The sequence below is a fragment of the Rhinatrema bivittatum genome, chromosome 9 (assembly GCF_901001135.1).
Source record: "Rhinatrema bivittatum chromosome 9, aRhiBiv1.1, whole genome shotgun sequence".
In the NCBI taxonomy this organism is placed as follows: Eukaryota; Metazoa; Chordata; class Amphibia; order Gymnophiona; family Rhinatrematidae; genus Rhinatrema; species Rhinatrema bivittatum.
Window position 1 is genome coordinate 169,449,893 of NC_042623.1, and position 25,852 is coordinate 169,475,744.

The 25,852-nt window shown below is 42.9% G+C and overlaps 1 protein-coding gene across 8 annotated transcripts in view; it reads left to right on the forward strand.

Moving 5' to 3' along the window:
- Positions 1-25,852, forward strand: part of ATG4B (autophagy related 4B cysteine peptidase) — a 120,756-nt gene that overhangs the window by 67,283 nt on the left and 27,621 nt on the right. For 6 of the 8 annotated variants that reach the window (XM_029616354.1, XM_029616349.1, XM_029616351.1 and 3 more), the window contains 6 exons: positions 10,628-10,726; positions 19,424-19,525; positions 20,067-20,139; positions 23,209-23,288; positions 24,729-24,925; positions 25,133-25,211. In XM_029616354.1, the coding sequence (XP_029472214.1) occupies positions 10,666-10,726; positions 19,424-19,525; positions 20,067-20,139; positions 23,209-23,288; positions 24,729-24,925; positions 25,133-25,211 (592 nt within the window). In that variant the 5' untranslated portion in view covers positions 10,628-10,665. The remainder of the gene's footprint in view (positions 1-10,627; positions 10,727-19,423; positions 19,526-20,066; positions 20,140-23,208; positions 23,289-24,728; positions 24,926-25,132; positions 25,212-25,852) is intronic. The other 2 variants (XM_029616350.1, XM_029616348.1) reach the window with 1 other exon arrangement.

Here is a 25,852-nt window from a genome sequence, read left to right on the forward strand (position 1 = left end):
GCTGCCACTAATGCTTCTCTTGCCATTCTCTGACTCAGTGGATTTCAATCTTCAGCTCAGAACTTTTTTAATCTGTGCAACTGTAAAGGAAATGGAATCACTCCTTCAGCAGAAGATGGTCAAACCTATCCCTTCTCAGGAGAGTAGCCAGGGTTTCTATTACCTGTATTTCCTAATTACCAAGTCGGGGCCTATTCTGAACTTGCAGAGATTTAACAACTTGTTGGTTCAGGAGAGATTCAAGATGAACTCCTTCCAGATGATTCTTCCTTTCATTTAGCCAAAGGATTGTATGTATGCTCTAGATCTGAAGGATGCTATACACACATCCCCATTCACTTTGTCCATCAGAGGTTCCTCAGGTTTGTGGTGAAGGACACACACTACCAATACAAGGTGCTCCTCTTTGGCCTCCTTGCAGCCCCATGGGTGTTTACAAAATGCCTTGTGTTATTAGCAGCATAACTTAGACTGCAGGGAGTCTGTGTTCTCACATCTGGATAAATAGCTGAAAACAGATCCATCTCTGTCAGTTCTAGAGTCACTTAAGAAGACCAAATGACTCCTCCAGTCCCTGTGTTTCTTGATCAACTTTGCCAAGTAAAACCTGATTCTGCCTCAAATACATCAATCCATAGGATCCTGGATAGACTCCCTTCAGAAGAAAGTGTTTCTCCTTCTTGAAAGAGCCATATTTGTATTTTCCTCCTTTCAGTTAAATGTAAGCTGGCATGATGTGCCTTACGAATGTCGGCAAAGAAAAGCCAATAAATAAATAAATAAATATTGTTGATAGGCCTAGTAAGGTGTTTCCTTTACAGGACCAAACGTCAGCAAGTTCAGTTCTCATCCTTCTCAGACACATCTGCTACAGTGCATGTAGTTCCTCTGACTCATCTGAACATGCAGAGTCTTCAGTGGAGTCTCCAAAGTCAATGGGATCAGCTTTATCAGCCTTTATTCCACCAACTCTCTGAGATCCTCAGGATGAGAGCGTCCCTTCAGTGGTGGATGAATCTGGAGGTTCTAAATGTGGGCCTCCTCTCATTGCATGTTCTACTGAATCAAGTGACTGACTATTGTTGCTTCCACCAAGGGGTGGGGTGTACATACAGGTGTGGTGTAGACCCAAGGATAATGGTCCCCAGCAGAGAGTCATCTACAAATCAGCCACCTAATGCTTCAAGCCATTTGTTATGCTGTATGGGCTTTCACATTGCGGGAGGCTTGTCAGGAAAGGTTTGTGTTTTTGCAGTTGATACCAAAATCTGCAACAGGGTAGACAGCCAGGAAGGTGTGGAAAACATGAGGAAGGATCTAGCAATACTCTAGGAATGGTCTAGTCTGGTATCTAAGATTTAATGCTAAAAAATAGAGAGTACAACTTGCATAACAAATTTCAAGCTCATGAATCTCGGTTCTCTTCTTTGGCGCAGAAGGTGTCTGAGGGGAAAACATCTATAATAAAGGTTCAAGATGTTCAAGCTAATATTATTAAAGATCTGTCTTCCAACTCTCGTAGAATTGAGAACTTACTCAGATCTTTAAATCTGAGATTACTTAATTTTCCTCGGATCCCTCTCAGTACACCCTCTGATCTTTTTTCTGTTTACCTGAAAGAAGTATTAAAGATTCCAGAGAATGCCCTTCCTCCTATGGAGATCTTTTTTTCTTCCAGTCCCTAGAAGATGAGTGGATAGTAATGTGATGGATGTTCCAACTAATTTAACTGTTTTCCTTGAAAACCCAATGAAGGAAATGTGATTGACTGAGCTACTTTGTTGGTGACTTTTTTGTCTTTATGGAAGATCGCGATAACATCCTCCTTCTATATTTTCTTAATAAAGACGTTTTATTTAAAGGCCAACAAATTTGGATGTTTCCAGACATAACTAAGGCAATGCAGGAATGAAGAAAGAAGTTCTTAGCTATGAAAGGTGCAGTTCTTTTCTTAGGAACCACAAGTATTAAACATTATCTTTGTAGATGTGTGATAACTCTTGATTCTGTTAGATTTGCTTTTTTTGATACCAGTCAGTTTGAACTTTTTTGGATGCTCGATGAGGGGTTGTGGTTCCTTTTTCATCTGCTAATGTGGATAATGTTTGATAGGATATTATTCTGCTCTGCAGCCTCCATCCTTATTATGGTTACATTTCAATTTGTGTCTCAGCCATTCCCCGTGGTTATTTTCTTCTTCCCCCCAAATATATTGGGGTCTAATGTGGCAATTTATATTTTCTTTCATTCTTTTACCATTGGTGTATAATTACCATGTATTTCCTATTTTTCTTTGTCAAACATTTTTATATATTTGATTTGAAATTATAAATAAAGAGTAAAACAAAAAAATGCAGAGTAATACATTTGGTAATACAAAAATCCAAGGGACTGGTACACCAAATGGAGTGAAATTCTAAGTATGAAAGAAGAGCGGATCTGTGGGCAATCATATTTGATCTTAAGGTGGCCAAACAGGTGGATAAAGCAACAGCAAACCCAGAAAGATACTTGGGTGCATATAGAGAGGAAAGGAGGTGATATTGCCCCTATATAAGTTCTTGGTGAGACCTCATTTGGAATACTGTGTATGGTTTTGGAGACTGCATCTTCAAAAGGATATAAACCAGCTGGAGTTATTTCTTTACAGAGATGGTACAGGATGCGTGGAACAGCGTCCCCATGGAAGTGATGGAGACAGACTTAATTCACAAAAGCATGAGATAAACTCAGAGCATCTCTGAGAGATTGTCAGGGATTGTAAAGCTGAATAACTGGTATGGCTGGGCAGACTAGATAGATCATTTGGTCTTTTTCTGCTATCATGCTTCTGTTTCTTTTGGGAAAGAGAAGCTTGATACAGACAAACAAGCATGTGGCCATGTTCTTCGTAAACAAGCAGGGATGTATGGTCTCTTATGTCCTCTACCATGAGGTCATCTGATCTAGTTGTGGCATTGATATAACAATGCCCATCTCCAGGTGGCCTACTTTCCAGGACTCCAGAAAACATTGGAATACCACCTCGGTGGAGTTTTACAACCATATGAGTAGCCCCTGGATCAAAGAATCATGGATGACTTGTTCAGTCACTGGGGAAGACTAGTAATCAACCTGGTCATGTCAGATGATATGAAGAAGCTCTGCTCCATGTATTTGAATAGCTACAGATTAGCACCCATCACTTTTGTGCTAGACTGGGGTATTGGTCTAATTTATACATACCCACCGATTCTTCTAATTGCCAGGAATGTCCAGAACATCCTTCAGGACAAGATGAGAATAATCCTCATAGCAGCAACTTGGCCACAGCAAATGTCGCATCCATATTTTGTCAATCTCTCATTTTGGCTCTGGTTCCATTGAGAACGTCTCCAATTCTCATCACACATATGGAAGGCAGGCTGTGTCATTGCTGGCCCTCAGGGTGTAGATGTTGAATGCCCAGTAGTCTCCTCCTTACTCCTTCCCAAAAAGGTGGAGGATATTCTGATTTCTGCCAGGAAACCTTCAACCAGAAGATCAATTTGGTATGATTTAGCCAGCTGGATCCTTTCTACTGTGGTTCAAGAGGCTTGCTTCAGTATCTGTTTTGCCTCTCATTCTTAGGTCTTAACACCTCTTTAGTCAAAGTTCATCTTGGTGCCAGTAGGTAGGAGTTCCAATCTCTCCCTATACTTTGGTATCAAAATTCATGAAAAGACTGGCATTCAGAGCTTCCAGTCAGTAAAACTCCAGTGCTTGGGATCTCAGTGAACCTTGATAATCTTTAATCTGTAAGCCAGGTAGGACATAATAATATGCTATACAGTCCGCTAGCTAACTGGACAGTTAATTTGGCAACTGCCCTTCCTAATCTACTAGATTCAAAGGACACACACAATTGAGAAGCTTGACAGTGAGGCTAAGTCCATTTTTAATGATATGCTCGGGTGATCTTATAGTTCAAAGAGTAAAGAGCCCATTTTCCTTTGTGTATATGTGGTCTTGCAAAGAATGAAGGTGGCACAATAGCTTGAAAAACGTGGAAGGTAGATACATTTTTGGAAGGAACTTGATTTGAGTTCGTAGAACCACTGTGTTATGAAAAAATTGAAGGTATGATGAATATGAAACCAGAGTCTGCAGTTCACTTATTCTTTGTGCTGAAGTGATGGCCACGAGATACAACACTTTCCAGGTGAGAAACATCAAGTCTAACGACTCAAAAAATTCAAAATGAAGTTTCATAAGTTGAGCTCTCAAAGGAAGTGGCTGAAAAAAATAAAAGCAAAAAGAAAGCGTTCAGGAAGTATAAAGGATCCCAAAAAGAGAAACACGGGGAAGAAAACCTGGTGAAACTGAGAGAGATGAAGAAAAATAAGGAAACCAAAAGGTCAATTGGAAGAAAGGATCGCCAAAGAGGTGAGAGAACATTTTTCAGATGTTTCAGAGAAAAAAGGAAGGCCTGAAGAGGTATAATAAAATTGAAAGGTGTCGAGAAGCAAGGTGTACAGACAGAAAAAGAAATAGCTGAACTATTAAACAAATACTTCAGTTCTGTGTCAATAAAGAAAACCCGAGAAGGACCGTTGCTGGTTGACAAGACTTAGATGGGAATGTGGTAGACACAACTCCTGTTATAGAAGAGAATGTATGAGAAGAGCTAGAAAAACTGAAAGTGGACAAGGCCAGATAAAGTACATCCCAGGATACTACAGGAGCTCAGAGTTGTCCTGGCAGATCCGCTGAAAGACCTGTTCAATAGATCCCTGGAAATGGGAGTGGTGCCAAGACATTGGAGAAGAGCGGTTGTGGTCCCACTTCACAAAGGTGGTAGCAGAGAGGAGGCTGGAAACTGCAGGCTGGTTAGTCTCACCTTGGTGATGAGAAAATTAATGGAGACTCTGCTGAAAGAAAGAATAGTGAACTAGCTACAATTCAGTAAGATGCTGGATCCAAGGCAGCATGGATTCACCAGCGGAAAGTCCTGTCAGACAAATCTGATTTTATTGATTAGGTGATTAGAGAATTGGATCTAGGAAGAGCGCTCGATGTAATTTACTTAGATTTCAGCAAAGCTTTTGATACGTCCCGCATAGAAGGCTTGTGAACAAAATGAGAAGCTTGGGAGTCAGCGCCAAGGTCATGGAGTGGATTATAAACTGGTTGACTGACAGGAGACAGCAGATAATGGTAAATGGAATCTACTCTGAAGAGGAAACTGTGTTAAGTGGAGTGTCACAAGGATCAGTATTGGGTCAAGCTCTATTCAATATCTTTGTGAGCAACATTGCGGAAGGGATAGAAGAAAAATCTTTTGTTTATTTGCAGTTGATACTAAGATCCGCAACAGAGTGGACACCCCTGAAGGAGTAGAAATAATGAAAAGTGATTTAAGAAAGCTTGGTCAAAGATTTTGCATCTGGGATGTGGCAATACAAAAGACTTGTATGTGATGAGGAGTGAAAGACTGTGCATAGACCAAGAAAGGAATCTTGGAGTGATAGTGTCTGGCGATCTGAAGGTGGCAAAGCAATGTGACAAGGCGATTAGCTAAAGACAGAAGAATGCTGGGCTGCATAGAGAGAGGAATAAATAGTAAGAAAAAGGAGGTGATAATGCCCTTGTACAGTTCCTTTGTGAGGTCTCACCTGGAGTACTGTGTTCAGTTCCCAAAAAGGATAGAGACAGGATGGAGACTGTCCAGAGAAGGATGACCAAAATGGTGTGGGTTCAGTATCAGAAGACTTATGAGCAGAGGCTGAAGGATCTAAATATATATACCCTGGAAGAGAGGAGATACAGGGGAGACCTTCAGATACCTGAAAAGTTTTAATATGCATGAACTTCATACCTTTTCCGTTGGAAAGAAATCAGTAGAACTAGGGGTTATGAAATGAAACTCCAGGGGGGACAACTCTGAACCAACACCAGAAAATATTTCTTAATGGAGAGAGTAGTGGATGCCTGAAATGCCCTTCCGGAGGAAGTGGTGAAGACTAAAACAGTCATAGAATTCACAGTGGCATGGGATAAACACTGTGGATCCCTAAAGGCTAGAGGATGGAAATGAAGAAAAGGGTGCATGGGGGTAATTTGCTGGTGTGGTAGTTACTACCCTTAACCAATAGGCTTTGATACTTTTGATGCAACTACAACATTGCTCTCCACTTCTACAGCAGGGGGAAAAGGGGATTAGATTCAGACAACAACCAACAAGGGCCCAGACTATTTGTCTGGGAAACTGATAAGCATGGGAGTAACCTGCATGGAGCAGCAGTTACTGCCCTTAACAGAAGGCAAGGGAGTACTACCCTTAACCAATAAGCCTTGATGCAACTACAACAAGACTCTCTGCTTTGATGGCAGTGGGTGGAAAAGGGATTGGATTCAGATGCCAACCAACAGGGGCCCTGACTTTTACTGTCTGGGGTATTGATACACAGACATAAATGAAAAGCACAAGAATGCTTCTAAGGCCAAATCCACAAGTAAAACAGATCAGCACTGTCTGAATTTTCAAGACAGCTCATCACCTACCGTAGTACTAATGTTGCTAGCAGTAAATTTTTTATGGGTTATCATAAGGCTTGGGAATAACTGCACAGAACAGCAGGTGCTACTTTAAGAGGAACATGGGGGTAACCTTCCCAGTGTGGCAGATACTACCAAAAGAAGCTTGCTGGGCAGACTGGATGGACCATTTGATCCTTTTCTGCTGTCATTACTATGTTACTATGATAAAGACCATTGTTCACTGCTTTAGACCCTCTCTGCTGTCACCTCCAGGAGACACCAAATTGGCTTTATGAGGAGACAGCTTTTTTTTTCTCCAAAACAACTTTTTCCTCTGTACGTTTGTCCCAATCAATAACAGAGCTTGGAGCTCTCACCTATGTGACTGTAGAAGTTCCAAAATCCATACAGCAACATGGTCAAAATGAAGACTTTTGACTGACTGGTTTCAGAGTACATAGCTAGAATCCCATTCTCTATAGTGGAGGAGTTGCCTTGGGAAGTAGGAAGGCTGAGGTTTTACATAAACTGTAGGCCCATTCTAACTTCAAACAGTTGGATTCTCCAGATAATAAAATGAGACTACAGATTACAACTTTTGAAAATCCTGGCAAATCACCCTTCCAAGGGGTCTTCACACCAGGAAATGCTACAAAAGGAGCTTCCACCGTCTTGCAGATCAGAGTGGTCAAACCTGTTCCATTGCAGAAGAGAGGGTAGGGATTCTACTTCAAGTATTTCTTGATACCCAATAAAACTGGAGGATACCATTCCATGCTAGACCTAATGACCTTACACAAATTTCTTTTTGATAGAAAAATTCAAGATAAGTTTCCATGGGCACCATCATTCCTCTTAAAAAGGAGACTGGTTGTGCATTCTGGATCTCAAGAATGCAAATACCCGTATAGAGATATTTCCGGTGACAGGGATATAACTCAGATATGTTGTAAGAAAACACTATCTTCGGTACAGTATATTTCTGTTTGCCTGACATTGGTTCTTCGTTTAGTCATGAAATCCTTAGAAGTAGTTATAGTTATTCTGTGCAGACTGGAGATTTATGTTTGAGTATATCTCAAGCAAAGACAAGCATATACATGTGCATCCTAAATCCAGTTTGATTCTGTCACTTTGTATTAGAGTTTATTGGGGCTTTGCTAGACATGACCCAAATGAAGGCCTACCTCTATGCCAATAGGATCACCAAAATTTGTGCCCAGTGAAGGAGGTTTTTCAGAGTTGGCAGACAACCAGAAAAATGTTGAGATGTTGGATCGTATGACATCAACAGTTCATGCTACCCCCATGGCTAGTCCCCACATGAGACCAGTCTAATGGATCCTGAAATTTAGAGGTCAGTTTCTAAAGGCTTTTGGCATCTTGCTTAGGGTGTTAGGCACCTGAATCAGTGCCTTTGAAACTGTCTATTGCTGAGCACCTAAAATTAGGTGCGTAAAAAGTGGACGGCTATAGGATGGGGTTAAGTTAGTGGAAAAAAGGTGTTTAGAGCTGATTTTCAGTACAAGGCACCTAAATCTAGGTGAATAAATTGTAGGCCTAAATTTAAGCGCATGAAACGAAATACAGAATATTTTTGAAAAATGACTCTCTCAGTAGTAAAATCAAGTCACTCAGACTGAAGGAGTGCATTCATGATACAGAATATTTCAGAAACTCCCTGTCTTTCATCTCCTATGTGAATCTGTCCATGGGATTGCTCCTTCAAATTCTTGGTCACCAAATTGTTTTGACAAGCAATGCCTTGATCCTGGGCTGGGGAGTTCATACTTGATGACTTCATACCCAGGACTCTTGGTCAGTTCAGGAAAATATCATATAACTTCTTCAAACTACAGGCAGTGACTAATGTGGTGTTGGATGTCTACCTTAACCAGTCCATTGTCCCAGGTCACATGCTCATAAAGATAAGCAAGCACTACTCAGTTTAGGTTGATGCAAGCTGTTGCTTTGTACCTGGAGAAGACCAAAACCCATAGAAAGGTCTAACTTGTTTGTTTCTTTTGATCCTCACAGCCCTGGGTTTGCTATAACCAAACATATCATGTCTATTTGGATAACTGATTGTATCTTTTTGTTATGTCCAAGCAGGTCTGACTGTAGAAGAGCATGTTAAGGCTCATTATTTAAGAGCCATTGCTGCTTCGGTGGCCCATTTAAGATTGGCTTTATTTATAATATTTGCAAGACTGCAATATGGACTTCTGTCCATTTATTTTCTACCCATTATTGTTTAGACATGGATTCCCAATGCAACAGAAGGTTTGGTCAGTCGTCTTTCACAGTATTTTTGAGAGGTAGAATCCAACACCATCTACCCTAGGATCTGTTATATTATTTAAGCTTGTTTGCTATATAGAGATTTAAAAAAAGAACAACAAACGGGCTTTATGCCTCTTGGTAATTTTTTTTAAGTTATTTTCCCCTATTTTGTTAGGATGCATCCTTTGGTCAAGGATTCTCACTTGGGTGATGACTCATCCTGCTTGCTATGGAGAAAACTAAGTTGCTTTCCTGTAACAGGTGTTCTCCATGGGTAGAAGGATAGTCAGCCATACTTATCCTCCCACCTTCCCTTTTTCAGCTGACTTTTGTTTTGAGCTATTGTATCAGACTGTGGAGCTCCTGTGTGGCGGCAGCAGCAGGATAGAAAGTGCTGTGCACGTCCAAAACCACAAGCTTTCTAGGCTTTTCTACAGCTTTTGAAGAAATACTCCATGTTGCTGCCTTTCCCACTTTTATGCTTTATTATCCTACTGTCCATGGAGAGCACCCATTACAGGCAAACAACTTTATTTTACTTTAAGAATACCTCACAAATCTTTAGGAGGCCAATACTCAGCGCTACTTAGCTGGATAAGTAGGGACCTTTGGGCTAAGTGGCAGCAACTGAATATTTATTCCCGTTCAGTGGCCACCACTTGGCTAGACAAGTACTTATCCGACTAAGTAGTTAACCGGAAAAATGGTGGGAGGTATGTGGTCATTTCAGGGAGTAGCTATTTATCCACCTAACTTAGGCCTAGATTCATCATTCTAGCCTCTTTGGTGCAAGAGGTAACTCTGAATTTTGGAAGTTACATTAGCCTTTTACTTTTAAATTTGAGAAACTATCTACTACTATTACCGTTGCTGCTATTACTTAACATTTCTATAGCCCTACATGACATACAAACTGTTCAAACATTAAAAAAAAATCCCTTCTCAATAGAGCTTACAATCTAACAAGACAAACATACAGGACAAGAAACATGGGGTATTTCCTAAAGCAAGACAATGGTTAAAAAGAAAAGAAAGTTAGTTAAGACTAAAAACAGACAATCAGGCATAAGATTTAAAAGCGGATTCAAAAAGGTGGTTCTTTAGATGGGATTCAAACACAGCAAGAGAAGGGAGCATGATGCACCAGTTCAGAAGACTATTCCAAGCACATGGCACGGACAGGTGGAAAGCACAGAGTCGGGAATTGGCAGTAGAGGAGAATGGCACAGTTAGGCATGACTTATCCAACGAGCGGACTGCACGAGGAGGGGTGTAGAGAGAGAAGAGAGGCGAGGTAGTGAAGTGCTGCAGAGTGAAGGCATTTGTAGGTGAGAAAGAGGAGCTTGAACTGTATGTAAGAGCAGATAGGGAGCCAATGCAGTGACTTCAGAAGAGGGGTTATGTGAGCATAGCAACTTTGGCGAAAGATTTGTCATGCAACTGAATATAGGACAGATTGCCGTGGAGAAAGATGGCTTGCCGGGAGCCCTTGTGAGGAGCAGGTTGCAATAGTCTAAGCAGGAGGAGATGAGAGAGTGGATAAGGGTTCTGGTAGTGTGTTCAGAAAGGAAAGGACTGATTTTGGCAATATTATAAAGAAAGAAACGACACGTTTTAGTAGTGTTTTGGATATGCGTAGAGAAGGAGAGAGAGGAGTTGAAGAGGACTCCAAGATTACAGGCCAATGTAATCTGTTTGGAACCTATGGAGAAATTAAGTTCTGTAAACACACTTTTTCTAAAATTCTAAGAGAGAGTTGTTTTAGATCAATCTGTGAGATTTGGACTGGCTTGTCAGTGCTCTGGGGCTCTTTATCCTGCTTATTGCTCTTGTTTTCTGGTTGTAGGTGGCACAGGCCCCACCTCGGACACTGGCTGGGGCTGTATGCTGCGCTGTGGACAGATGATCTTTGCACAGGCCCTTATCTGCAGGCACTTAGGCCGAGGTGAGTGTATAGTATTGCTCCAGGGGAGGAAGGTAGGATGTGGGGAGCTAGAGAATGTTTGCAGGTACCAGGTTTCTTCCATTTGACTGTTTATTAGGAGTATAGTAAACAGAATAAACATTAGCATAGTCGAATATACATCCGTAGTAACATCCAACCAGTGGATAAGTGTACAAATTGTGTCCAGCTTTAGCCAGGTACATAATTTCAAACCAAGCAACCATCATAGTAAACAGATATGTAAAACATAGAACAAATCTCAATTTGTAAGTCTCCTCTCAGAATTCAGCAACTCCCATATTTAACCCTCCCCCCCCCCCCCCCCCCCCCCCGCTGTTAAATCTAAAGTTCTAGTTAATCATGAATTGTCTCAGTGGAAATCAGTGCACATCTGTGCTCCTCCACATAAGTAATCGCATGCATGGAGAGACAATGTTCCCTCACTCGGATATTAGCCACATCTCATATGGTGCCCACGTCTTCTGAAACATAGGAAGAGTCCTATTTTTGCAAGCGGTGATCTTCCCCAACTGATAGATGGTGGAAACCTTCCGCTGTACTTCATTCAGTTGTGGAATTGTAGGGGACCGCCAGTACTTAGCAAGGACACATCTCGCAGCCACAAAAACAAAGTTTGCCAGTTTGGATACCTGCAAAGCCTCCAAAGTTCTAGTGATACTCAATAGTACCCGAGCAGCAGAATATTCAGATCCTGTATTACGTAGAAGCGCTACCCAGGTGAGAACCTGTTGCCCGTATGTTTGGATGTATGGACAGGACCACCACGCATGTAAATAAGTGCCTTTCTTTTGACAGCCCTTCCAGCAAGCATCTGAGGACAACGGATAAAGTCTATTTAAGCGTTCCGGGCACAGATGCCAACGGTAGAGCAATTTATAGCTATTCTCAATAAGAGAAGAGGCTACAAGACCTCTACCTATAACTTGATATATTACCTTCCAATCATCCATATCGAGCTCCAGGTTCAAGTCACCCTCCCAGGCTTTAACAAAATGCGGCTTATCTGGGATATCAGCATTCAAAAATCCATGTATTTTAGAAATAACTTTTACAACTTTATTGGCCCCCCTGCAGAGCCCCTCAAAAAATGTGACACCCAGCCTCAAATCATCTGATATCGGGTGTGAGGTAAGGTAATGTGTGAGTTGGAGATACTGATAAAGGGGCAGAGCGCAAGGCTGAGATCTAGTGCAGAGCTCATTGTAAGTCAGAGTCCCCCGTGATCCCCAAAGATGTTCTACCCGTAACCTGCCCTGCTTCTTCCACTCATGAAAGGCACCGAGGGGATTCCCGGGTGTGAATGCTGTATTATGAAAAAGGTAAGTTAATGGGGAGTAAACTTTATTACCCAACAATCGTGTCCGCCACTGTTCCCAAATCCGCAAAGTTGCTTGAAGCGGAGAGGATACTCTCTGCAGCTGTGGGCAAGACTGTTTAGGCTGCCATATCAGCGCTTGCAGGGGCACAGATCCCACCATTGCCTGTTCCATTTGTATCCATATCTTAACCACCGGGATTTTATGCCAGTCGAGAATAGCCCGTAAATGTGCCGCTGCGTGATACCAATGCAAATTGGGTACTCCTAGGCCCCCCTGTCCTTTAGAGAGAAACAATATTTTCTTCGAAACTCGGGGAGGTTTGCCCCTCCAAAGAATCCGCATGAAACGACGTTGCCATTTTTCAAGTACTGCCTGAGGAAGGGCGATTGGCAATGTTTGAAAAAGGTAAAGAAGGCGCGGCAGCACATTAATTTTTAATACAGCTATTTTACCCATCCACGAGATGTGGTACCGGTCCCACTCCTCTAGTTCTTTATAGATTTTTGTTAAGAGGGGACCATAATTCAGATGAAATAAAGCATCCACCCTGCCCAGATAAAAACCCCTAAATATTTTATCTTCTGGGAGGGCCACTTGAACTTATAGGCTGCCCGTAAATCATTTGCCTGATCTGTAGGGACTGTGATGTTAAGGATCTCTGATTTGTCCCAGTTAATTTGGAAGCTGGATACTGAGCTAAACCCAGAGATTTCCGCCACAATTTCCGGCAAAGATGAAGTAGGCTCCGTAACCCGAAAACAAAATATCATCTGCGAAGAGAGCGAGTTTAGACGAAAACTCGCCTAAGGTTATACCTTTTATAAGAGGGTTACTGCGAATCTTAATGGCTAGTGGTTCCAAAAACAACGCGAACAGCAAGGGTGAAAGTGGACAACCTTGGCGTGTTCCTCTTTGCACTGCAAACGTAGCTGAATACCCCCCATTGATTTTTTAAACCGGCCAGAGGGTTATTGTATAGTTTAGAAATCCAATTAACAAAAAGAGACCCAAATTTCATGTGTTGAAGTAATTGAAATAGGTACGGCCAATGAACCAGGTCGAATGCCTTCTCTGCATAAATTGTTAAAAGCACTGCAGGTATCTGTTGTTGATGTGCCCACCAAATAAAGTCTACGGCTTTCCTGACATTGTCAGATGCCATCCGGCCAGGGATAAAACCAGATTGGTCAGGGAATATTAAATCCCCAATCACCCCCTTCAGCCAATCTGCTAGGATTTTGGCTAGGATCTTTAAATCTATGTTGATTAGGGAGATCGGGCGATATGAGCTACAGAGAGTAGGGTCACGACCTGGTTTGGCTAATATAGTAATGCCAGCTGTGTTTAGCAGCCTGAGATATTAAGCCCGATTCCCTCAGCGAATTAAACATGTTGGTGAAGGGTCCAACTACTACCTTGGCGAAAGTTTGGTAGAATTGTGCAGTATAACCGTCTAAACCTGGAGATTTACCCGGTTTTAAGTGTCGAATGGTAGTGTGGACTTCTAATTGAGTTATTTCCTTGTCCAAGCACACCTTGCCAGATTCGGACAATACCAGGAGGTTTATATCAGATAGGAAAGTATCTATGTCTTGATCACTTACACTGGTTTCTGCCAGGTAAAGAGAGGCATAAAAATTTAGGAAGCGCTATCTGATGGCCGCTGTATCAGTAAGAATAGCTCCCTTTTTAGTCTTTAATTTTAACCACAGTGTTTTGGGTCCTAAGCTGTTTCAGCTTTTGCGCTAGCAGTTTGCCTGCTTTATTCCCCCCTTCAAACAATTTTTGGTTGGCCTTTTCCAATTGAAAGGCTATTAAGGCCGCATCCATACCAGCTAATTTATCCCATAAAGCTTGCAAAGAGCGCCAGTTTTGCCAAGAGGGAACTTTTTTGTGTAGCGACTCTGCAGCGCCAAGCTGATTCATCACTAAATTGCGTTCTTTCGCCTTCTGTTTTTTAACATAAGAAGCATGGGCTATCAAATGACCTCTTATTACAGCTTTTAAGCTTTCCCAGACTACTGCTGAAGAGACTTCCCCAGTATCATTTAATGTTACATATGATTGAATAGTCTCATCCAGGGATGCCACAAAAGCGGAGTCATCCAGCAAGGAATCGTTAAGCTTCCAGTATAACTGCCCTTTATCTAAGGAATAGGTACCAGGTTTCTGATCAATTTAGTAACCTAACTGGGGAATTGGCTGGCACAGGTAGGTCCTAAACTGTTCTGAGACCCTGAATGTCGGGTTTTGTGCAAGACTCAGAATTCATGCTACAGCGTGAACCTGCCTGGGGGCAACTAAACTGTGTTCTTTCTTCACCCAAGATTCCAGAATTTGAACACTTACTGCTAGGATGTTTAGTGCTGTACAACAGGCATCTTAAGATAGGTTGGTTTGACAATAGTTGTGACAGATGAAAAGTTTGACTCGTGTACCAGTTGTATATTTATGCAGTATCTTAATTTCACTTTTAATAAATAATAGCATAATAGATACTGGCAGGTAGAGATCAATTCACCATTCCAATTTACCCAGTTATTCTGGTTTTACACTGCTCAGAATATATCCCAGCTGCCAGCTATAGAAGCGTGACTGCTTGTAGAATATCGTTCTTTATCCAAGTCAGTTTTATTGTTGTCTTTTTTTTTTTTTCTGCTATCCTGTGAAGATAAGTAAATAGGTTCCCATACTTAAGCCAGCACCCAACAACTTCCCCATCCCATGTCTTACCAGCAAGCTTTATCATAATCTAAACTGTTACCAAAATTAGCGAGGCTGTTGTCTGAATATCTGGCCACCTAGGTTTTATGAGTTTGCTGGATAAATACATTTTTACTATCATGGGTGGGTGGATACTCTACAGGGTCTCCACTTTGCATGAACAGGGGAGCATAGGGAGCTGAAAGATTTTGCATTTAAAACAATTATGGTTGAAGAGCTAAATTTTCAAAACCTTGTCCTAAATGTTAAGACTTCCAAAATATGCACTTATACAGATATCAACAGCTAGATAGTTTATTTCAGATATTATGAGGTCCCTATTCAGTGCCATTTGGTTGGCTAAATTCAGATTAGGCTGGACAAATGGTACTGTTTGACTATCTGGCCATGCTAAGCGGCCAGCACTTATATGACTACACTTGGCCAGATAAGTTGGGGGACATTCTGGGGTGGAGTCTGCTATCTGGCTAACTTAGGATCTCATTCACTAATCCACGTTAGGCTGTCTACTGCATGAAAAACGCTGTTTTTCGCATGGTAAATGGCCTAATGCAGGCAGAATGCAAGATATTTCAAATATCTGCGTTATTCCAAGCCTGGCACTGTGTGTATTTAAATGATGGGGCAAAGGACGGGTGACAGCATTTTGGAAAATAGCTGCTGCCCAGACCCGGAGCCTAGGGGGATACTCCTGGCCTGCACTACACCATCCATGTCTATTTGATGAGCAAGAGAAGGGGGTAGGGGAATTGGGCTAGGGTGGTGGCTACTAGACCACCAGGAAGCTGCTTTTCTGAGTAAGAGAAAATCTGGGTTCTGGGACGGTCCACTAGACCACCAGGTTAATATTTTACAAAAAGGTGGGGGGGGGGGAGAATCCTGGCCTTCAGGGACTGAAGTTTTTCAGTGAAAGGGTGAGGTTGGGAATAGGGGGCAGGGCTTATGCATTTCTTATAAAATACTTTTTTTTTTTTTTTAATATCCACTACTTACAGGCTGCATTGCAGGGCTGGCGGAGGATGTAAGACAGGAGGTCTAAGCAGGTGTAGTGGGGCGTTCAGGTCCGAGCTAGGCCGCGGGTGAATCGTGATGTGTTTTAACATACCAATGCACTTGCAGGAAATTAGCTACAACTAGTTGGGTGGGTTTAAGAGTAAAGGGAAATCTTTATGCTCCAAGTCAGGACCTTCTCTTTCAGTGGCTCTTTCCTATCATTGTTGTTTTATCATTTGACATTTTCTCTCTGTTTCTGGTTTTGTCCTCTGGCTTCTTATCATGCCACAGTTATTTATTCAGCATAATTTGGATTCCATTTTGAATTACAACTTTCGGAATCTAAGATCATGTGTTGAGCTTGGGCAAAGGTTGGATCTGGTTTGCTGGCGGGTTGAAGGCCTTGAACATATCTTCATATGCATATTGACTTAATGGCATGACAAAATACCTCTTTTTAAAACCTCACATCATCTTGTGACCTTCATTACTAGGCTTCTGTGAGGGTATGCAGAATGGCCAGTCACATGTGAGTGACATCATCTGACGACATCCTCACAGAGCAGCTCCCAAGCCTTCTGGGAAAGTCTGGCATGCATGGGAATTCCTGTGCAGTAGCAGCTATGTGGATCTCCTTCAGTCCATTTTTGTCTGCGGGATCGTTCATATGCAGCTCCACTTGCATGTCCTCTATTCTCCGCTAACTTTCATTATTTGTGATTGGGCCTCCTCAGTCACACTTTTCTTCCTTTCAGTAGTATCCTAAACACACTTTCATCTCTTTTGAAAGTTTTTTATTATTTTTCCTATGTGGCTGCTTGCTTATGGTTTTGTTTCCCTAGGTGCAGCTTTCTTCAGTGTCCTCAGCCAAAGTTTTCTTGTAGAAACTGTTTGCTTCGATTTTTGTCTCATTCATTTTCCTTACTATGGCTGAAAAGAATTCCAGTGGCATCATATGTTGTCCCTGCTGTAATATATAACCTGTCATGGACCATTACAAGATATACACGCGCTGTTTGAGGACTGGGACATGAAGTCCCTGGTTGTGGTATCTTTTCAAAGATATCACCCAGAGCTATTAAGATCCACTAACTAGATTGGTATTCTCTCACTGGCATCAAAGTTATCGATTCCTAAGGACCCAGGAGTCAGACCAACTTCTGACGCTCTGTCAGCACCAAGGAAGCATCATTAATCTTCTGAGCCAAGATGTAAGCATGGGCTCAAGAATAGATAACCTGACTTCTCTTCCCACTCCTCTTACAAGCAGTGTCCCTCAGGGTTGAGCTTGGACTTGAAGAAAGTTTGCATCAAATGAATGCACCAAAGCCTCAACACAATATCTCCTTCAGTGAATAAGTTCATTAGCATGATTCTAGTTCTTTGCCCTCCAATCATCCGTGTCAGATGAGCTCAGCCACCAGAACTAACACTCAACCATGGCAGTCTTCAGGGATCCTAACCACTGCCATTAGTATATACTTTTTTGCCACTCAGGAAGACCTCTCCTATTCTACCAAGACCTTTTCAGTTTTGGCATCTGCAATATTTGAGAGGAAACAAAATAAGAATTCTTGAGGCTCTCACTTGATAATTCAAGCTGGTGAAGATTATTGTATTTGATATACAACTTGTAACAGTGCTCAGTGCAGGTATTAACACTGTTATTCTAACGGCACCATCTATAGTGTCGATTGAAAAAAGTAATTCAGAACCAAGATCAGTGTCAAGATTCATCTGCATTTAAATTGAAACTGAACATTCTCAGAGCATCATCTCAGTATTTGACTCCAAATGTCCCAAGAACCTTTTTGTAAGCTTATTGTGGCTATGACTTGATGGTCGGTGCTACCTCAAACTTTAGCTCAGATGGTAACCTCTGACTCCTGGGGTGCAGTTTATATATCTGAAGAATCTTATTCTGAAAAAGAATATTCTCCTGACTTCCCCACAGGGAAGGAATAGGTTCCTCCTTTCTCCCCCTACCCCGCGGATCTGTTCTTCCCGGGTTTTTTTGTACAAAAAATGATTGAAGCTATTTTCTTCAGTTTATAGGATGAGAGTGAGCACAGAGCACTGTTACTAGGCTTCAAATACCTCGGTTCAAATACATTGATGCAATTAGTTGCGAGGCCTGCTTATTTCTCCAGAATGTACACAAGAGAATGTGGGAGACCCCGCTTTCAATACTTTGTAGGTCAGAAGGCAGGCACCAGATATCGTGTCCAGAGAACTGAAGAATTTGGCAAAGTCCAATTAATGTGCCATTATGGTGGTCAGATCTGCTCTAAAAAGAGTTGAAAAGTCAATCCCACTCTTTGGCTCCTTGGGCTGTGATTCTCGCACTTTTTTCTTCTTTATGGGAAAAATACTTTTCAGAACACTATAATCAAATATTTTATTATAGTTCTGGAAGGGTTACAAAAATTCTTCAGAAAAACAGGAAGAATTAGTTCATCTCACCTACCTGTCCACTCAACCTATGATACTTTGGAGAAGGCATAGAGAGCTTCTGCTTTGACCATTGGCACCCGCAGGCTCTTATGATTGTGGGCTTAGGCCTGAGAGAGAGTGTGACTTTGGGGACAAAGTTAAAGAAGAAATAGATCTTATTAAGGATTACTTTTCTGCATTCCAGACCTTCTCTGCTGTCACTTCCGAACCACCTTCCTTTTCAAGAATTCTCGTGCATGCTCAGTAAAGTCTTTACTGAACTCTGAGCTGGGTACGTGTTGGCACTGTAGGATGGCATCACCCACGTGGAATGGCTAATTCATCTTGCTGTCTATGGAGAACCTTGTTTACAGATAAGCAAACTTGCTTTTTTCAAAGGGAAATTCCGTGGGAAGTTTCCCTATGAAAATGAACTTGCCGAACCACTGGTAAAAAGCTCCACGCACACGTTCGTTATTTCCCTCCCCATGTTTGATTCATGTAATTGTGATATTTCTCTTGCAACTTGCTATAAGGTGCAAAGGAATGGCGGAATATCCAATGTAAATAAATAAATAAATGACTTTAAGCTTAGGCACACAGCCGTATATCTTTAGAAATTTGAACTCTTAATGCTTTTAAACCTGGGGAAGGCTCTACGCTGTTGCTGCTGGTTGCTTTACATATGTCTAGAAGAGCCCTGACGTGTTAACAGTTGGCCCCACAGCATTATGGGATCATTTTCCCTATAGGAGCCTCTGCTATAAATCTTCCCACAATGGTCTGGGGCTAAATGTTTTGTACATCACAGCTCTTCTGAGCTAACTGTGGATTAAAATGATTAGAAAACCTGCTCCATCCTACTAGTTCCCCTTTCCTTGTTCAGTTAAAGGCAACAATGATCCCGCTTAAGGGATGCATGATACCTTTTAAAGAAATCAAAAAGCTGCACAAATATAAGAAATGTAAATAAGACCCAACCAAAGGAAGGATAGGGCTAAGAAATCGGTAGGTACTATTACTGGGTGACTGCTTTCTGCATCATTGTTTCTCCTCCCCCTCTCCCCAGCACACACACCTTCTCTTTCTCTCAGCCTTCTACCTTTTTAGTAGACTGACGTTAATCAGCACCCAGCCTACCCCTTCTCTCTGCATATTCCAGCCTTTTCCCGCTCACACTAATTCTGGGTATTCTACGCCTGTCTAGATTGGAGGTGGGAGAAGAAAAGGAGGCAAAAAGATGACTATTTCAGCATTCTCACTGCCTTCATTGACAAGAAGGACAGCTACTATTCTATCCACCAGATAGGTAGGAGGATCTATAAGGCTGAGGGTATTGAATGTGAGTGTGGGCATGGCTATGTAGGGATTCACCTTGGACTATGGAGGGGTGAATGTAGACATGAGTTCATATCATCTGCAGAGGAGCACCTATGGGAATGTAAAGTTTCTATACATGTGTAAGAATATCTGTATTCTTACATATGTATAGAATAAGTGCATGTCTGCATATTTGCCTGTGCATATATATGTAGGTGCTTCCGACCCTATGCAGAGAAACGACTGGTTCTCGGAACATGCATGTGTGAAGATGTGCAGTCAGAATGCTGTGGGGACATACATGCATGTGCCGCAGTGCCTGTGTGTGTGACTGCATGCATGTACGTGTTGAAGAGCCTCTATATGACTCTGTGCTTGCATGCATAGAAGGGTTTCTGCCTCTTTGCAGAGGAAGAACAAGTGTGAGCATTAAAGTTCATGTATATACTATATGCAAGGTTATATGGGAAGGAAGAGGATGAACAAAGTATGATTTTATTGTCCATCTTGGTTTTATTTGTCTGATGCAGCTCAGATGGGAGTTGGAGAGGGAAAGTTGATAGGTCAGTGGTATGGACCAAACACAGTTGCACAGGTTCTAAGGTAAGTTTTTTTTCTTTTACTTTTTGTCAGTCATCACTTAAGTGAAAAGAAAATCTTTGACTAACTAAACTAGCAGATTTCTCTGGGGAAGAAAGCAGTAAGTTCTCAACAGTCGGCCCTCTCACTGCATCTCCTGCTGGAAAGACAAGGCTCGAAAACCTGTGAGTTCCTCACAGCATCTCCTGCTGGGGAATTCGGGGGCTGAAAGAGCTATGAGCTCCCCATAGCACCTCCAGCAGAGATGGGCTGGAAGAGCTGTGAGCTCCTTTCAGTGTCTCATGCTGCAGAGTCAAAGACTGGAAGAGTTGTGAGCTCCTCACAGTGTCTCGTGCTGCAGAGACGAGGGCTGGAAGAGCTGTGAGCTCCTCACAGTGTCTCATGCTGCAGAGATGAGGGCTGGAAGAGCTGTGAGCTCCTCACAGTGTCTCATGCTGCAGAGTAAAGGACTGGAAGAGCTGTGAGCTCCTCACAGTGTCTCGTGCTGCAGAGACGAGGGCTGGAAGAGCTGTGAGCTCCTCACAGTGTCTCATGCTGCAGAGATGAGGACTGGAAGAGCTGTGAGCTCCTCACAGTGTCTCGTGCTGCAGAAGTGGGGACTGGAAGAGCTGTGAGCTCCTCACAGTGTCTCGTGCTGCAGAAGTGGGGACTGGAAGAGCTGTGAGCTCCTCACAGTGTCTCGTGCTGAAGAGGTGGGGACTGGAAGAGCTGTGAGCTCCTCACAGTGTCTTGTGCTGCAGAGACGAGGACTGGAAGAGCTGTGAGCTCCTCACAGTGTCTCGGGCTGGAAGAGCTGTGAGCTCCTCACAGTGTCTCGGGCTGGAAGAGCTGTGAGCTCCTCACAGTGTCTCGGGCTGGAAGAGCTGTGAGCTCCTCACTGTGTCTCGTGCTGCAGAAGTGGGGACTGGAAGAGCTGTGAGTTCCTCACCGCATCTTTTGCTGGAGAGGCAGGGGTTTGGAAGTGCTATGAGCTTCCTGTAACCAGACACTTATGCCATTCACCGCAGATGTAGGTCTAGGAATATTTGAACTTTAACTAAGTTACAGCCATGGAGACTTAAATTTAAGATTATAATAACAATTAATAAACTTCCCTACTCAGACAGGTCATCTAATTTGATAAAATGTTGGTCAAGCAAAATTCTGCCCAAGTGTCATTGTGTCAAACTTTGTTGGTTGTTCTTGCCTTGCATGAGAACAGTCTTCAACTAACATGCTCTAGAGCATTTTACTGCATAGGGCCATCACTATGGAATATGATTCTGGCTAAGTTAAGGAATGAGGTGGATTTAAAAAGTTTCAGGAAAATGTTTAAGGCATTTTACTTTATTCAAGCATTTCAGTAGGTGATAAAAGTGTTAACTGTGCAGATTTTAGTATATTCATTTTTAATGTTTTTTTGTCTTATTGCTTTATTTTTTTAAATTCTGTAATAATTTATAGTATGTTCTCCATTGACAAGCAGAGCTGAATTAGCCATGACACGTGGGTGATGTCATCCAATGGCGCTGAGCAGAGCCATCTCTCTAGTTTAGTGAAGTTTTACTACTGAGCATGCATGGGAGTTCAGTTCCTGTGCATTGCCTCATCAGCCCCCTCAGTTTTGGTTTTTTTGTCCAAGTTTCTGCATGGATGTGTACTTTTTTTCTGGACTTCATTTTTCTTATCTTCTGCTATCTACAATTTTTCATCAAACACTAACTCGTTTTTCAAATTGTCTCTTCAGCCCCTCAACATAACTTTTCAGTGCTACCTGAAAAAATAAACAAACATGAATGATTCAAGAAGGCCATTTCCAGTGGCTTTAAGGATTGTGACAGATATCATGACAGCCATGATATCTGCAACAGGTACCTGGGACCCAATCATGACTCGGCTAACTGCTGTGATTGTAGTTGGATATCATCAAGATCCCAGCTGAACAGGGCTTGGAAGATGGAGAAACTTCGCAAGTCAGTAAAAAGTCAGTCATTCCTCCTTTCAGAGGGGGGGCCTCTTTGGGCTTCCTCTGCACCAAATCGAGCAGGAGCTCCTCTGCCAAAGCTTCCCCAACTGTGGAGATGGGCTCCGGATCCACCGCAATTCAAGGGTCAAACAAGATGTGGAAATGTTGAGTGCAGGAGCCAGTGAGCTCCTAGGTGAACTCATGGGCCATTTCCCCTCTCTGCAAGGAGCTCGGTGCAGAAGAAGAAGCGCTATACATCGGAGCTGGTGGTGCAGTTGCCCCACTGAAATTTTTCACTGGCCCTTGACGCCGTCAACACATCCTGTGCATGTACAGGCATCGGGGGGGACCTGGATGAGAGTTCTTGCAGTTACCTTCTTCCATGTTGGTGCTCTTATCTCCATCTCTCCTTTTCTTGCCAGATCCCAGACATTCCAGGGCCCCATTCTGTCATCTGTCCGTGGGCCTGGTTTGGAGACACCGGATCGTGTATGCTCCATTGTGCCTCTGTTCTCTATGTGGCCATCAGAGCAGCAGTCCATAGACCAAGGGACTGAATTGGCAAGGACCTTCTTTACCTTGGCAGTCAGTCCTTAGCTTGGGACCCCCCAAATGACATGGCTAATTCAGCCCTGCTTGTCGACAGAGAAAGCATGTTTGCTTACCATTGTCTGTGGACATAAAGATGAATTAGCCATGCTTAATACCCACCTATCTCCCTAGAGAGTCGACTACCTGGCTAAAAGATACACTCGACTGGGGTTCACGAGGCAGTCTGAGCTTAAGAACAACTGTGCATGCTCAGCGGTAAAACTTTACTAAGCTAGAGAGATGGGTCCATTTGGTGCTGTCAGATGACATTATCCATGTGTCATGTCTAATTCATCCTGCTCTTTACGGAGAATCCCATTTACGGTAAGCAAGCTTTCTTTTTACCTTTTTATGAATGTGAATTTTGCAATCCGCTTTGAACGATTGCTAGGAGATAGAATATTTGAAAAATGTGTAAACAGAAAAATAATATCTGACTCCAGTTTTTATTTCAGACAAATGTCTGATGATTTTAAATTGTTCTCATTTAGTTGAGGTTTGGTATACTAATATAGCTCCCATCCTCCATCTCTTAGGAAGCTGGCAGCATTTGATTCGTGGAGCTCCCTGGCAGTTCATGTGGCCATGGATAACACTGTGGTGATAGATGAGATCAGTAAGTATGCCCTGGGAGGCAGGGACTGTTTAAATAGGAAATTGCCCTACAGTGTTGCAGGACTGCCTGGTGTACTTTCTCCTGCCAGCAGCAGGGCAACAAACAAGCCAGTGGGACCACTGTACTTTCAAAACTTAATACATTTTCTATTTTTTTATTGTGCGTCCTTCCAGTGGCCATATTGGTCCTAAAGTAAACTGGATTTTTTTTACAGGCTGTGATACCTTTTAGAGGATGAACATCAGAAAAATCCATTGATAATGTGCATCCAGTGATAATGTTTTGTGGTCTTGTAGGTCAGGTCACTGGTAAAAGATATGATCAGGATGCACTTTTTAGGCCTTGTTTAGTCCAACATATCAAAACTGGGAAATCAGTTTGTAGATTCCACATAAAAGAAGCTTCTTCCTTCCAACTTGAGCAATAGCTTAAAACAGTACAGTAATACAAAATAAAAGCCAAATTCCATCTGGACTCTTACTTACTGTGGCTGACTTCAAACCTGCCAGCCTAGGAATCTCTCACTTCATAGGCCTGCCCGCAGAATAGTCTCTGACACCTTGATAAATAACTCTTCAGAATCCATCCGCTTTCCACTTAAATAACCCAGCAAGCTCTCTCCCCTACATTCAGGCCGATACAGTAAAACCCATGGGAGAGCCGGCGCTCCAAGGCGAGTGCCCGCTCTTCCGACGCGCGCACAGGCCACTCTCCTGTGCGCGCAATTTAGTATGCAAATGAGGGCCCGTGGTAAAAAGAGGTGCTAGGGACACTAGCGCGTCCCTAGCCCTCTTTTTTGACAGGAGCGGTAGATGTCAGCGAGTTTGACAGCTGACGCTCAATTTTGCCGGCGTCTGTTCTCAAACCCACTGACAGCCATAGGTTCGGAAAACGGACGCCGGCATAATTGAGAGTCCGTCTTCCAGGCCGCGGGCTGATTTTAAAAAAAAATTATTATTATTATTTTTTTTTAATTTTTGGGACCTCCGACTTAATATCACTATGATATTAAATGGGAGGTGTACAGAAAAGCAGTTTTTTCTGCTTTTCTGTACACTTCCCCGGCGCTGGCAGAAATTAACGCCAGCCTTTGGGCAGACGTTAATTTTTGAAAGTAAAATGTGCACGGTTTGGAAATTGCTCCCACAGTAACTACACTAAAAAGCAGTATTGCTGGCGTGGGATAGGAATGTTTGATTGGCTTCCTGGTGTTGGATTAGTGACTCTTGCAACTCAGTTGTTCAAGAGCTGTGGTTATAAGTAAATTACTTTCCCTGCTCTGAGTCTGGGGAGCTCCCGTGCAGAACAGAAGTAAGGGAGAGGATAATGCCACCCCGATCTCAGGATATCTCCATTATGTGGCTGCTGACCTCCTGCTCGGAGGAATAAGGATTTCCTTTTGTAAGATCACTTACAGTACATGGTCTCTGTCTCTCTTAGAGAGGTTGTGTAAGCCCAGTGCTGCCTGTACTGGGGCTGCGGCATTTCCTCCTGCAGACACAGAACTGCTGTACAATGGATTTCAGCCTGCAGCGGGAATGATGGACAAGCTGTCACTATGGAAACCTCTGATACTGCTGATACCCCTGCGTCTGGGACTGAGTGAAATTAACGAAGCTTACATTGAAACACTAAAGGTAAGAGGGATGTGCAGAAGCTCTCCCACACCTTAACCCTCTCTGACCGCATGGGAGAGGGAAGCATGGCATCTTGGACTAGCCTTTGCTTCTCTGAAACTGAATATCTTGGGTCCTGGGAGAACTGACAAGTGCAGTTGCCCTGCTACTCTTTGTGCCTCTACGTCTCTCCTCTCCTGAACCTCTTGCCCTTTTCTGTGCTTGCAGCAATGTTTCATGCTTCCGCAGTCTCTGGGAGTGATCGGAGGGAAGCCCAACAGTGCACACTACTTCATTGGTTATGTGGGTGAGTAAAACCTCATTCTGTTATTCAAAGACTCTGACCTGCATCACTAAATTCTGACCTAAGCCATCTCCAGCACTTGGAAAGTGCGAAACATAAAATTGACTTTTTTTTTTTCCTTTTTTTATCCCTTCATCTTCAGTTTCCCCTTCCCAGACAGCATGTCGATTAGCTGGCAGGAGCCACCACTGTAATGGCAGTCACCTTGCCCCTTTTCCTGACGCCTGAATATTTTGCCTCTGGCACATTCAAACCTGAGTGCCCCTGATGGATGGGAGTGGAGGGGATCTGAACCCGGAATCCCTGCCCCATAGCACACGGTGCTAACCCAAAACAGGCTTTTTTTAAATTGAAAAAAGGAAAGGTGCAGAGGCCACCAAGGAGCCATGCTTTGAGGGACATGGTCAAAGGGGCTTTACTCGCAGAAATCCTCCCTCTGAAAATCACCCTGGGCCCCTCGTGCTGCCGACTGCATGCATAGTCTTCCATGAAGAAAAGGGCAGTGCTGGGGGCCCCACACCCGCAAAGCATGTGGGGAGAAGCCTCCCTGGGGTGCCAGCCGGCTGCTGAATGTTTAAAGGGAAACTCTGCACCCAGTTTCCCTTTAAAAATCCACTTGCTTGCCCCAGCGGGGCAAGCAAGCT